This window comes from Tachysurus fulvidraco, chromosome 17 (assembly GCF_022655615.1).
Source record: "Tachysurus fulvidraco isolate hzauxx_2018 chromosome 17, HZAU_PFXX_2.0, whole genome shotgun sequence".
Classification (NCBI taxonomy): domain Eukaryota; kingdom Metazoa; phylum Chordata; class Actinopteri; order Siluriformes; family Bagridae; genus Tachysurus; species Tachysurus fulvidraco.
Genome location: NC_062534.1, coordinates 22437695 through 22450530, shown reverse-complemented (window position 1 = coordinate 22450530; position 12836 = coordinate 22437695). Strand labels below are relative to the sequence as shown.

Sequence of the window (12836 nt, the reverse complement as noted above, 5' to 3'; positions counted from 1 at the left end):
TTCAGTTTTAAACTCCAAACAGGACTACGGGTTTATTTCAGGGACAAAATGAGACATCACGCTTGTCCTTTTAGAATAAGAAGTACATTTTCTTTGTACTAAAAAATACACGATATTCTTCAGTGACATTAAAAAAAGGAAATCGGTATTAAATGAAAAAGTAACAAAACGTACCTCCGTTTCCCCGTCACTCCCTGCACCAGTGCAGATGGAGAAAATACAGAACATTTAAGACAAAAATGTAGTCATTAAAGGCACGGTCCAGCTGTGACCGAGCGAACCGGAGGGTTTATACGCACAGAGGCACAGCTGCTTCAGAGGTACGAGTTCATCACTGAGTGTAAAGTCTCTCGGAGCCGCGCAGAACAGCAGCTAGGAGCAAAAGCGCCACACATCAGGCCTCTGTGGACACAGGAAGTGATGCGCTCTGGCTCTCTCTGACCAGCAGGGCAGCAGCTCAGTGTCTTTAGTGTGTGTGTGTGTGTGTGTGTGTGTGTGTGTGAGAGAGAGAGATTGTGAGTAAGAGCGAGAGAACATGAAGTGGTGTCTCATTCTTTGATTAGTCTGTAGATATGATGCTGAGCTCCATGTTCACTGTTGGACACCTCAAACACACAAGCGATGCACAGCAGTGTCTCCTGGGTTTCTCTGTTCGACACCACCTGTTGGATGCAGACACACACACACACACACACACGTCACAACAGTACCAAACATTCATGCCTCGGTTTCTTACTGTTTTTAAGATGCTTTCATCACAAAATGATCAGGCAGATGGTGTTTAGTCTTGTTCTGTGACAGCAGCTATCGTATTAGTGCAGATGTAAAGAGTGTGAGGGGGAGAGTAAATAGGAGTGTGAGGGGGAGTGTAAGGAAGTGAGTAAAGAGGAGTGTGAGGGGGAGAGTAAAGAGGAGTGTGAGGGGGAGAGTAAATAGGAGTGTGAGGGGGAAAGTAAACAGGAGTGTGAGGGGGAGTGTAAGGAAGTGAGTAAACAGGAGTGTGAGGGGGAGTGTAAGGAAGTGAGTAAAGAGGAGTGTGAGGGGGAGTGTAAGGAAGTGAGTAAAGAGGAGTGTGAGGGGGAGAGTAAAGAGGAGTGTGAGGGGGAGTGTAAGGAAGTGAGTAAAGAGGAGTGTGAGGGGGAGAGTAAACAGGAGTGTGAGGGGGAGTGTAAGGAAGTGAGTAAAGAGGAGTGTGAGGGGGAGAGTAAAGAGGAGTGCGAGGGGGAGAGTAAGGAAGTGAGTAAACAGGAGTGTGAGGGGGAGTGTAAGGAAGTGAGTAAAGAGGAGTGTGAGGGGGAGAGTAAAGAGGAGTGTGAGGGGGAGTGTAAGGAAGTGAGTAAACAGGAGTGTGAGGGGGAGAGTAAAGAGGAGTGTGAGGGGGAGTGTAAGGAAGTGAGTAAACAGGAGTGTGAGGGGGAGTGTAAACAGGAGTGTGAGGGGGAGAGTAAAGAGGAGTGTGAGGGGGAGTGTAAGGAAGTGAGTAAACAGGAGTGTGAGGGGGAGTGTAAACAGGAGTGTGAGGGGGAGTGTAAGGAAGTGAGTAAACAGGAGTGTGAGGGGGAGAGTAAACAGGAGTGTGAGGGGGAGTGTAAGGAAGTGAGTAAAGAGGAGTGTGAGGAGGAGTGAGAGGGGGAGTGTGAGGAGGAGAGTAAGGAGGAGTGTAAAGAGGAGTGTGAGGAGGAGAGTAAGGTGCAGTGTAAAGAGGAGTAGTGTAAAAAGGAGAGTAAAGAGGGGTGAGAGGAGGAGTGAGTGGAGGAGTGTGAGAAGGATTGTAAGGAAGAGAGTAAAGAGGAGGAGTGTAAAGAGGAGGAGTGTAAAGAGGAGAAGTGTAAAAAGGAGAGTAAAGAGGAGTGTAAAGAAGAGGAGTGTAAAGAGGAGGAGTGTAAAGAGGAGGAGTGTAAAGAGGAGGAGTGTAAAGAGGAGGAGTGTGATGAGGAGGAGTGTGATGAGGAGGAGTGTGATGAGGAGGAGAGTAAAGAGGAGGAGTGTGATGAGGAGGAGTGTAAAGAGGAGGAGTGTAAAGAGGAGGAGTGTAAAGAGGAGGAGTGTGATGAGGAGGAGTGTGATGAGGAGGAGTGTAAAGAGGAGGAGTGTGATGAGGAGGAGTGTGATGAGGAGGAGAGTGATGAGGAGGAGAGTGATGAGGAGGAGTGTGATGAGGAGGAGAGTAAAGAGGAGGAGAGTAAAGAGGAGGAGTGTGATGAGGAGGAGAGTGAAGAGGAGGAGTGTGATGAGGAGGAGAGTAAGGAGGAGGAGTGTGATGAGGAGGAGAGTGATGAGGAGGAGTGTGATGAGGAGGAGAGTAAAGAGGAGGAGAGTAAAGAGGAGGAGTGTGATGAGGAGGAGAGTAAGGAGGAGGAGTGTGATGAGGAGGAGTGTGATGAGGAGGAGTGTGATGAGGAGGAGAGTAAAGAGGAGGAGAGTAAAGAGGAGGAGTGTGATGAGGAGGAGAGTAAGGAGGAGGAGTGTGATGAGGAGGAGTAAGGTGTAGTGTGGATGAGAGTAACAGAGTGAGGGTGTAGGATGTAGACGTTACCAGCAGGATGGTGAAGTTCTCCAACACGCTGTTCATCATGTATTTCTCAGGCAGGTGTTTGAGCTTGTGGATGAAGTTGATCATGTATTCACACATGGGCGAGCGGTTTATTCTGAACACAAACCGGCCGTTCTCGAAGCGCGCGTACTCCGTCTGTACGGACAAGACCAGGGGAAAATAAAGGGAGGGAGGGGGGGGGGAAGAGAGCGAGAGGATTAGTTTAGAACAAACAAACAAACAAAAACAAACAAACAAACAAACATTAGCAAAAACACACACATTAGTGTATGCCACATGCGCTGGGCTGTTGAATGACTGATAGTTAATCATTTAATCACCTCTACATCTATTCAGTAGTGTTATTATTTATTATGTGTCGTATTATACGTAGTGAAGTGATGTGTGATGGTAAAATATAATCATTTAGGACATTATTATTATTTACACTTCTTTCGTATACGCAACATCGAAACTATTTTACTCGCTCGTTACTAATTAACAATTAAAATTGCCGTTTTATATATATATATATATATATATATATATATATATATATATATATATATATATATATATATATATATGTAATATATATATATATAAATATATATGTAATATATATGTAAATAGGTGAACACGCCTATGAGCTATTGTGAGCGTTGTTTAGAAAAGAAAACCAACACGGCATGTTAAGGAACTTCTCTCACCTCCACTTTCTCTACCACCTGCTTCCCAAACGAACACACTTTAGTAGAGCAGGTGATGGTCATGTTATCTGGACTCTCGTACTGACTGCTCACGCCGTAGAAGGCGCCCGAATCCTCCTGGACGTTACAGTTCAGATCCGCCTGAGACAATCCAACACACAAGGAGGTCAGGGAGGTTTCTGATGAAACATACAGGGTTCAGTGAACAGGAAGTGTTCCTGCTGTTTAAATGACACCAGGCAAACATGCGCTAATTAACTGGGTTACAGAATATTATGACAGACCGAAGGTGCTTGTGGTAAATAACCTGCGATAAATGCCTGTAAACACAGGAAGTGACATCACATCGACGTGGCTGCTCACGGCAAACAATACATTTATATAAATAAATAATTATTTCACTTATTAAATAGATATTACGGCCCGGGTTCTAAACCGGCCAGTGAACGGTTAACTCTCAGCGTCGGTCCTGAGCCCGGATAAAAACGAGGGGGTTGCGTCCGGAAGGGCGTCCGGTGTGAAACGTGTGCCAAATGTAATTCGCCTGTGTTTTTCCTGCTCTTTGTAGCTCGGATGTACAAAAGTAAGAAGTTTTGCTTTCCCACATCTGAGTGGAGTTGAATACAACACTGAGATGTTTGTTCTGTTCTGAGGATGTAATGAGTGTGAATCTCCAGAGAGAGGAGCCAGAGATGGTGAGACAGCAAGGAGTGAGAGAACACAAAGAAAAAAACAAACAAGAGAGAGGGAGAGAAAACCTGTGTGTGTGTGTGTGTGCACTCACATTTGTGTGTGTGTGCACGCATGCATTTGTGCGTGTGTGTATGTGTGCACGTACATCTGTGTGTGTGTGTGCGCGCATGTGTGTGCACGCACATTTGTGTGTGTGTGCGTGTGTGTGTATGCATTTCTGTGTGTGTGTGTGTGTGTGTGTGTGTGTGCACGTGTGCGAGTGTGTGTGCGTGTGTGAGCACGTGTCCGTCTCCAGGTCCCTGATCTGTAGCACCTGTGGCCCAGAAAGGCAGGTGTTTAAACAAAGCGTGTTTACGGCCTACGGTGTGACGCCTGCAGCTCTTCACTCCACACACACGCCGCTGAAAAAGTGCTCACTGCTTCCATCCAGCTCTGATTCTTACTCACACATCAGACACTACAAAATATTCCGATTCATTTAGTCATTTTAGTCCCTTTCTTCACATAATAATTCTACGATAATTATCGACATAAACATACGACGAATACACAACGGAGGTAGGAGTAAACGTACGTCGGCTCGTGTCTGATCGAACCGGTTAAAAATATTTTATGACGCTACGCAGACGAGCTGCGGATTAGAATTCTCCGTTCCGATCGGTCAGACGGTGCGGATTCGTTTCATCATGCACTATTAGTTTCATTTGATTTATAAGCTAGCGTTTCCACGGTAACAGCAGAAACTGTTCACACACAAACAGATCTCAAGGACTGGTGATACGGTGACGTGACTAACTGACGCGACTAACGGGACAAGTTCGTCGATGATGCGAGAAAAAGTTTGGTTAGAGAAGGTTAGCAAAGACGTTCCACATGACCTGTAATTAGAAAGAGATAAAAAGCACGATGATGTTTTTTTTAATAAACAGAAAATCTTTTTGTGTTGAAAGATTGCTGTCAATGGGGAATATATATATATATATATATATATATATATAAACAAATGTATTTATTTGTAATATAAAGTATTTATTCTGTAATTACACGTTTTATTTTATTTGTCATCACTATATTTTATTTAAATTCTTTACTATGTTTTATTCTAATCTTTTAATGATAATGAATTATTCTTGATGATACGTGAAAATAATGCTGAAATCTTCGGTCTTTACCGGAACGGATACGTTTGGATCCTAAGGTTTTTAAAGATAAGATAAAACGCTGTGAGTGAACAGATACGGGCGGTGTAGCGGTGCAGAAGTGAATAACCCGGACTCACCCAGAACTTGACTAAGAAGAAGGAATTCTGTGGCCCTTTCCCAAACAGCTCCTTCAAGCCTCCTTTCTTCTCAGGGAACTTATCGTAGATCTGGCGGATGTCCACGGACTCCAGCAGCGGGTCGCTGTACGAGTGGCTCGTCTGGCTGATGTGTACGAACAAGTGCTTGTTGTACTGCGGAGAACAGGTTTATTATACTGAGGTCAGACTCTTGTCAAGGACAATATTCATGTCTGTTACAGTGTCACTGCAGAGTAAAAGAGTTTAATGCAGTTCGGTTCGGTTTTATTTGTGTAGCGCTTCTTAACGAGGGACACGTTCAAGGGACGCGTGACGAGGGTTCAAGATTAATGTTAGACTTATAATTAAATGTGTTTGTATTTATCCCTAATGAACAAGCCTGAGGTGACTGAGGTCACTGTAGTGAGGAACAACTCCATTAGATGGAAGAGGAAGAAACCATGAGAGGAACCAGACACAAAAGTGAACCTCATCCTCATTTGGGTGACACTGGAGGGTGGGATTATAACCTGTTATAAACACCAGACTATTGATAAAGCGGTTTAATGATAGAACTTTCAAAAAATTTCCATTTCTTCTGATTAAAATTAGAGAACACGTTCAGATCCCTCCCAGTTATTGGTGTTATTCTGGAACACAACCCTATTTAACCGCCAGACTAACTTTCCAGTCCTCACTGACTGGAAAACTGACTGAAAACCTCTGGCAGCAGGTTGTCCAGATGAAGGCCAAAAGGATGACACTTTCAGCCATAGCGAGAGAAGTTAGTCGTATCCAAAGCCGGGATTTCTAGAAAATAGCATCTTTACAACATCGCAAACTCGGTTCAAGTCCCACAGAAGCCTGGTTGTCCACAGAAGACAAATGTTAGAGAGAACAGGACAATGTGGAGCATCTCATCATGCGATCGCTTCAGAGAACTTGGACTGGAAGCCCACTCTGAAGTGAGCAAACCTCTCAAAATCAAAAAGCTAGACTAACGTTTGCTGAGGGGCATGATGTGGTGCGGTCTGAGGGGCATGATGTGGTGCGGTCTGAGGGGCATGATGTGGTGCGGTCTGAGGGGCATGTGGTGCGGTCTGAGGGGCATGGTGTGCGGTCTGAGGGGCATGTGGTGCGGTCTGAGGGGCATGTGGTGCGGTCTGAGGGGCATGTGGTGCGGCCTGAGGGGCATGTGGTGCGGCCTGAGGGGCATGTGGTGCGGTCTGAGGGGCGGTCTGAGGGGCATGTGGTGCGGTCTGAGGGGCATGTGGTGCGGTCTGAGGGGCATGTGGTGCGGTCTGAGGGGCATGTGGTGCGGTCTGAGGGGCATGTGGTGCGGTCTGAGGGGCATGTGGTGCATTCTGAGGGGCATGTGGTGCAGTCTGAGGGGCATGTGGTGCGGTCTGAGGGGCATGTGGTGCGGTCTGAGGGGCATGTGGTGCAGTCTGAGGGGCATGTGGTGCAGTCTGAGGGGCATGTGGTGCAGTCTGAGGGGCATGTGGTGCAGTCTGAGGGGCATGTGGTGCAGTCTGAGGGGCATGTGGTGCAGTCTGAGGGGCATGTGGTGTGGACAGAGGAGAACCGGTCCAAAGTTCACTTAATTTATTTGGGGCAGACGGGGAAACATAATGTTCGTCATGAAACTGTGTAAAGACTGAACCCAATGTGTGTAAAGACATCGGTGAAAGGTGGAGGGGGACGTGTCGTGGTTTGGGGGATGTTTTCCGCAGCAGGAACTACATGGCAGAGTGAACATGAATGTTTATTAGACCCTTCATTGACAACATGCGCTTCCTTCCCTGCGATCATCACGCGATCAGCCAGCGATACAGCCACGACAAAAATTCCTTCAAACGTTGAGCAATGAAGATGACATTATTCCTGAAAATATTGTGTTCATAATCCGTTCTTTTCTCAGACCACTTTTGATCTCCACTCTACTTTTTATATAAATATATAAACCATAAACGTTTATTTTATTCGACCAAACAACAGTCAAGTTTAATGTTCCTGTTTTTTTTTAATCATCCGGGGGCTTTTTTTTTCAGAGCTGAAATTGCTGTGTTGTAAGAATTAACGTGGTCTGAACGTCCTATTTCAAAACACAATGTGAAGTAATTATCTACCGCTGCCGCCCCCCCACCCCCCCGGTCCTATATTCAGATAAAACGATTCTGCAGACGCCGATTATGCCTCGGCTTTGACTCCGTGTACTTAGACTGAAAAGTATTGTTATTGTTACGTGACGACTGAATCGTGAATACAAATCATTTTTATTTTACGTCTGCGCATGTTAGATGAATAGCTGCTGTCTCCTGAGATCAGAGGGGGGAAAAAAACGGGGTTATAGACGCGCTGCCAATGTGACGGATCGCTCGGGTCTGCTGCGGGAGAAGGAGGGGAGCGAAGAGCGCTCTCAGCACAGAGACACAAAGCTTGTCGATACGCTACATGATCCCGGTACCGGCCTGAGCAGCAGCATGTGCTCGTTTTTGTGGGGGTTTTTTTTTTTTTGGGGTGGGGACTCTGGATCTAAATGTTTTAGGTCAGAGATACAGGTTCAGTTCTGTACGGCATTATGAAATAAAGCGATGGAGGATGACAGAGGTTTAGAACCGGCACCTGGAGGACGTGCAGCCGTTTTCTTGCTAAAAATCGCTGTTCTATAAGCAGATTAAAACACTTCAGTTATATGAAAACGGACCACGGTGGTGGTTTCTGTATCGGGCGCGTCACACCGACCTGATGACAGTTATACGGATCAGTCTGTACGGCGGCATCGAACCGTTCTGCTTTATTTCTTAAGTATGTGACTGTTTAAAGTGGCGTAAAATGTGAAAGCTTGTCGGATGAAAAGGAAGAAGCCGAGCCGGTTTCATCCCGTGCGACTTTAACGGGAATTTAGAAATCATCGAGCGGCGAGTTATCCAGCGATTAAAAAGCAAAACTAGATGGATTTGAGTGGTGAGCGATGAACATACAGATTCTGGGTCTCTCTCCTGTTCCAGAAAGGAGGAGAACTCGATGAGTCGCAGTTTGCTCGTGCCGATGGAGCGTCCCTGCCACGCTGGAGGAGTCGCTGCAGGGGCTCTGGGGGGCTCGTAACCTGTAACATACAAACACAAGAGCTGCTCAAGACCACAAGTCCATAAAACTGATCCATGGTGTGATGAATTACTGGAACGTTTAGGTGTACCTGATAACGCCGTGGCGGCCTGAATGGGGAAGGCTTGCTGTGCAAACGGCTTGATGCTGAGAAAAACAGGCGACGTATCGATTAGTACAGAAAGTGAAGCTCGTGAAACTCAACACCCCTGAACATGAAAGCGGGAATAAATAACGTTAGAACGCGGTGCTGTCGAGGTCTCAGATCCGATCGGTCAGAAGGTGTCGAGCTCACTCACGTGTCTCTTGTTAGACATACGCGAGTCTCTGTATGCATCACGTTCTCAGAACAAATCATTGTTGTCCATAATTAAAAATTAAATGAGGGGAAAACTTTTTTTTTTAGTTTAGGTGTGTTGTGAAAGATGAACGACGTCCAGGCCGACGTAGTGAAAGTTAAGTGTTAAGGGCTTTACTCACTCTTGTGATGATCCAGGATGGCCCGTAGGCAGCTGCCAGAACTACAACCGGAACAAACAGACGGAAAAACAGTCTCACTAAACAAAACCTGTCTGAAAGTAGACATACTTGTATTAATCGTGTGGATTCTCAGTGGAAGCTCAGAGCTGCTGCATTGCTTTGTGCTGCTGGGCTTCTGGGCAGAACTTTAAAGGAAACACTGTTTTTCAGCCTAATCTCTATACGCTGCGTCTCGAGGGTACGGGTTATTATTACTGCAGAGAAGAATTTTAGCAGACGCTGGACACAGAATAAACTCTCCTTCTTTAGTTATGCTGAAGTTTCAAATCTGTATCCAGTTTTTACAAATTACTGATAAGTTTTGTTAGACTTGAAGATCCTAGAAACAATCAAAACTGCCAATAACCTGATTAAGCACTAATCAGCGCCATATCCGAGGACCAATCACAGACTACACCGTTGTCCCCGGCAACCAATCGCCATTGTTTTCCACAACTAAAATCTCTGATCACCACGATCACAAACATCTAAATCACAACTGATCACTGCCGAGACATCAGGAGGTCACTTTCACTGCATTCATTATAAGACAGGGGCAAGTAAAGTCTTCCAGCTTTTGTTATTCACCGCAAAAAGCGATTACTAATCAGCAGTGTTCCCAGCAACTAATCTATCCTCACCATCGGCACCGACGTCTAATCACAAATCTGTGTTTCCCAACTAATGACTGATGATCAGCATTCCCAGTGACCAATCACTAATCACCAATACTCCCAACAACTAATCCCCGATCAGCGGCGTCACGGTGACTAATCACCATTATTTCCGACAGACGGAACACAGATCTCTGTTGTTCCCGATGACTAATCCCCATCATTCCCAACAACTACTCGCTGGTCGTTAATGTTTCCCAACTAATCACTAAACACCATTAATCCCAACATCTCATTAATTATCCCCATTGTTCCCAGTGAAAATCACTAAACACCATTAATCCCAACATCTCATTATCACCAGTGTTCCCAGTGAGAATCACTAAACACCATTAATCCCAACATCTCATTAATTATCCCCATTGTTCCCAGTGAGAATCACTAAACACCATTAATCCCAACATCTCATTAATTATCCCCAGTGTTCCCAGTGAGAATCACCAAAACACCATTAATCCCAACATCTCATTAATTATCCCCGGTGTTCCCAGTGAGAATCACCAAACACCATTAATCCCAACAACTCCTCACTGGTCAACAGTGTTCCCAGTGACTAATCACTGATTGTTAAAAAAAACAAAACAATCAATCATTAATTATCATCGTTCGATGATCGCAATTCACCATTTTTTTTTGTACTGAAGGAGCTCGATGTGCCTTCCGACATCCTTTAAGAAAACTTGACATTCTTTTCGGATCACGGCGAAACGCGCGGCCATGTCCGTTTGTGTTCGTTTCACGTGCGCTACAGATACAGGAGAAGGAGATTAGGCTGAAGAATGGTGGAGTATTTATTCCCTTAAAGCACTGCGCAGTGGCACACGAGCACAAAGCTCCTGTAAATCCTTGTCCATCTTGTTAACATTGCGGCATGTTTTATGTGGGTTTTAGCGTGTTTTCGGTGTCTCTTACCCCTGGCGGCGCAGGGTAGCTGGGCTGAGGGAGACCCGCCAGGCCCAGCTTGCTGTGAATGGCCGTGGCCGACACGATCTGAGCAGAAGACATCCCCGCCATGCTCTGGAGCGCTTTGTCCTTCACGCTTTGATCCTACAGCGGCACAGGAAAAAGGCTTCAGCCAGAACGAGAAAGCATGTGTGTGTGTGTGTGTGTGTGTGTGTGAGCAATGCCGTGAGGGATGCATCAGAAAGAGCTATCGACAGAACACACACGTCGCATGCAGACACAGGAAACAGAGCGGGCATGCGTTCAGTTCACCGGAGGGCCAACTCAGCACAATTTCATACTGTTCCCAATAACATCTCTGCTCTTTATCCAGAAATAAAACCCGTGGAGGATTTGTAGGAGAATAAAGACGGTTCTAGCTGTGTTGAAGATCACCGCGCTGAATAATACTGAGAAGATCCGTACCCAGAAAACGCCGGATCTCAAACACGAGGGGAGAAGAAAAGTCCAACAGCTCAGACAGAGACATACACCCTGAACCGTTAACAAGAGAAATTCATCTGTTCTTTATTCAGCTGTAAAACACCTGAGGGTGGACGTTAAGGCCAGAGGTACTTTAGGGCATGTTCGGTGAGATGGAGTGAGTCTGGTGTGTTAAAGCTGGAGCACATCACAGCCATCGTGACAAAAACTCTTCTTTGTAAACAAAACTAGTCACTGTAGCTGTATTTATTTTTTTATCATCATCGTATCTTCCGACAGCCACCGAACATCCCGACAACAGCCACAAAAAATCTACCGCCAGGACAGTTAAACCCCGCCCACTTCTCGTCGTTACACTATGATCGTCTAGTATCCCGTATGGAAAGCGGGAAAGCGGAATTGCGCTGTTTTTCCTAAAGAGCGATTCGCTTCGGACAAATCAGTGGACATAAAATTTACAGCCCTCTCCTTTGAATCTTTTAACCAGATGCATGAATTTTCCTCCTGATTATCCGTGTCCGTGTTCGCTATTAAACGTCTTCCTAGTGTCTCGATCCTCGGTGGTGTTAATATGAAGCTCGAAATAAAAGTAGACACTCGGGACTTTCAGAAGCATTTCTGGTTTTTCCCTAGAAAACTAGTTCCGAAAATAAAACACCACGTCTTTAAAGTAAAAGTTGACAACAAACCCACTTCTTCTCTCCGAGACGCCCCGAGAGTTTATTCGGAAGCGTCTGGAATATGAAGGTGTTTATCTTATGCCAGTAAAATTTAGTGTAAAGTTATCAACAAGGGGGAAAAAAACCCACATCTCACACTGAAAGCCAGAAGAGTCCTGAGTCGATTTAGATCAGACTCACGGCTGGAAAATCATTCGTGTGTTTGAGTGAAAACATCCTATATGTCTATTTGGAATAGGGATGCACCGATACCACTTTTTCCTCTTCCGATCCGATACCGGAGGTTCGCCAGTATCGGCCGATACCGATCCGATACCTGTGTTCTTTTCTACTTTTAAAACTAAAGAATGTTTACAACTCGCTAAGTTATTGAGATTTATTTGTTTCTGGCAAAGAAATACAAAAATGCCCTTATTACTGTATGAACAATGAAAACACGAGAAACCTTAAAAAGTATTAATGCAGTAGCAAACAGTATTTTTAACAGTTAGTGGTATAACATAATCTTGGATTGGTCACGCACCACCGATACCAGATCCACTCAAAATGCTTGGATAGGCGTCGATACCGATCGAAAATTTCGGATCGTTGCATCCCTAGTTTGGAATGCTGGTGTACTGGTAAAAAGGGTTAAACCAGACCTCCACAGAACAGGTTGTTGATCATTATTAAAAATTTAACCAGAAAAAAAAAAGACCCTCGCACATTTAAGAGGACCAGGTAGATTTGCTAAGCAGCGATGCGGTCTTCCGCAGTCCCACCTTTGTTGTGGTCTCTCGGCTCGTGAAACTGAAGCTTTTGATTCAAGCCTAAGGGCAGATTCTGAATTCCACAGATTTATGAGACACGCATGCTTTTTGTGAATTTTTCTCTTCAAGGTATTCATAAACGTAGCTTCAGCGCAGTTTATACCACGTCGCGGCTCGGTTCTTTAATCGTAAAAACTTAGGTTCCAGATTGTTCCGTAAGATCCTCGAGCTAAACCTCTCAACGTTCCACATATAAAACCTGAACAGAGTGCTGAAGTAGCCTGAACAAACTACCATCAAATATCTCGTTAAAAATCAATCACTTTTAACTCATTTTTATTATTTCACTTGATTTAATAATTTATTTTTTACTAAAACTAAAATATTTACTATTTTACTTGTATGTACTGAAATTTTAGATTGTTACTACAATCTTTTCTTATTGCACAATTTTATTCAAAAATCGGACCCCAGAATTCCGAACTTGGAACTCGGACCGCAGAAT

The 12836-nt window shown here is 44.9% G+C and overlaps 1 protein-coding gene across 4 annotated transcripts in view; it reads right to left on the bottom strand.

The window, feature by feature from the left end:
- tead1a (TEA domain family member 1a) overlaps positions 1-12836 on the bottom strand; it is a 53965-nt gene continuing 41129 nt past the window's right edge. For all 4 annotated transcript variants that reach the window (XM_027135897.2, XM_047802243.1, XM_047802244.1 and 1 more), the window contains 8 exons: positions 10429-10563; positions 8804-8844; positions 8415-8470; positions 8200-8324; positions 5216-5389; positions 3244-3384; positions 2537-2689; positions 1-662 (listed from right to left, as the gene is read on the bottom strand). In XM_027135897.2, the coding sequence (XP_026991698.1) occupies positions 549-662; positions 2537-2689; positions 3244-3384; positions 5216-5389; positions 8200-8324; positions 8415-8470; positions 8804-8844; positions 10429-10563 (939 nt within the window). In that variant the 3' untranslated portion in view covers positions 1-548. The remainder of the gene's footprint in view (positions 663-2536; positions 2690-3243; positions 3385-5215; positions 5390-8199; positions 8325-8414; positions 8471-8803; positions 8845-10428; positions 10564-12836) is intronic.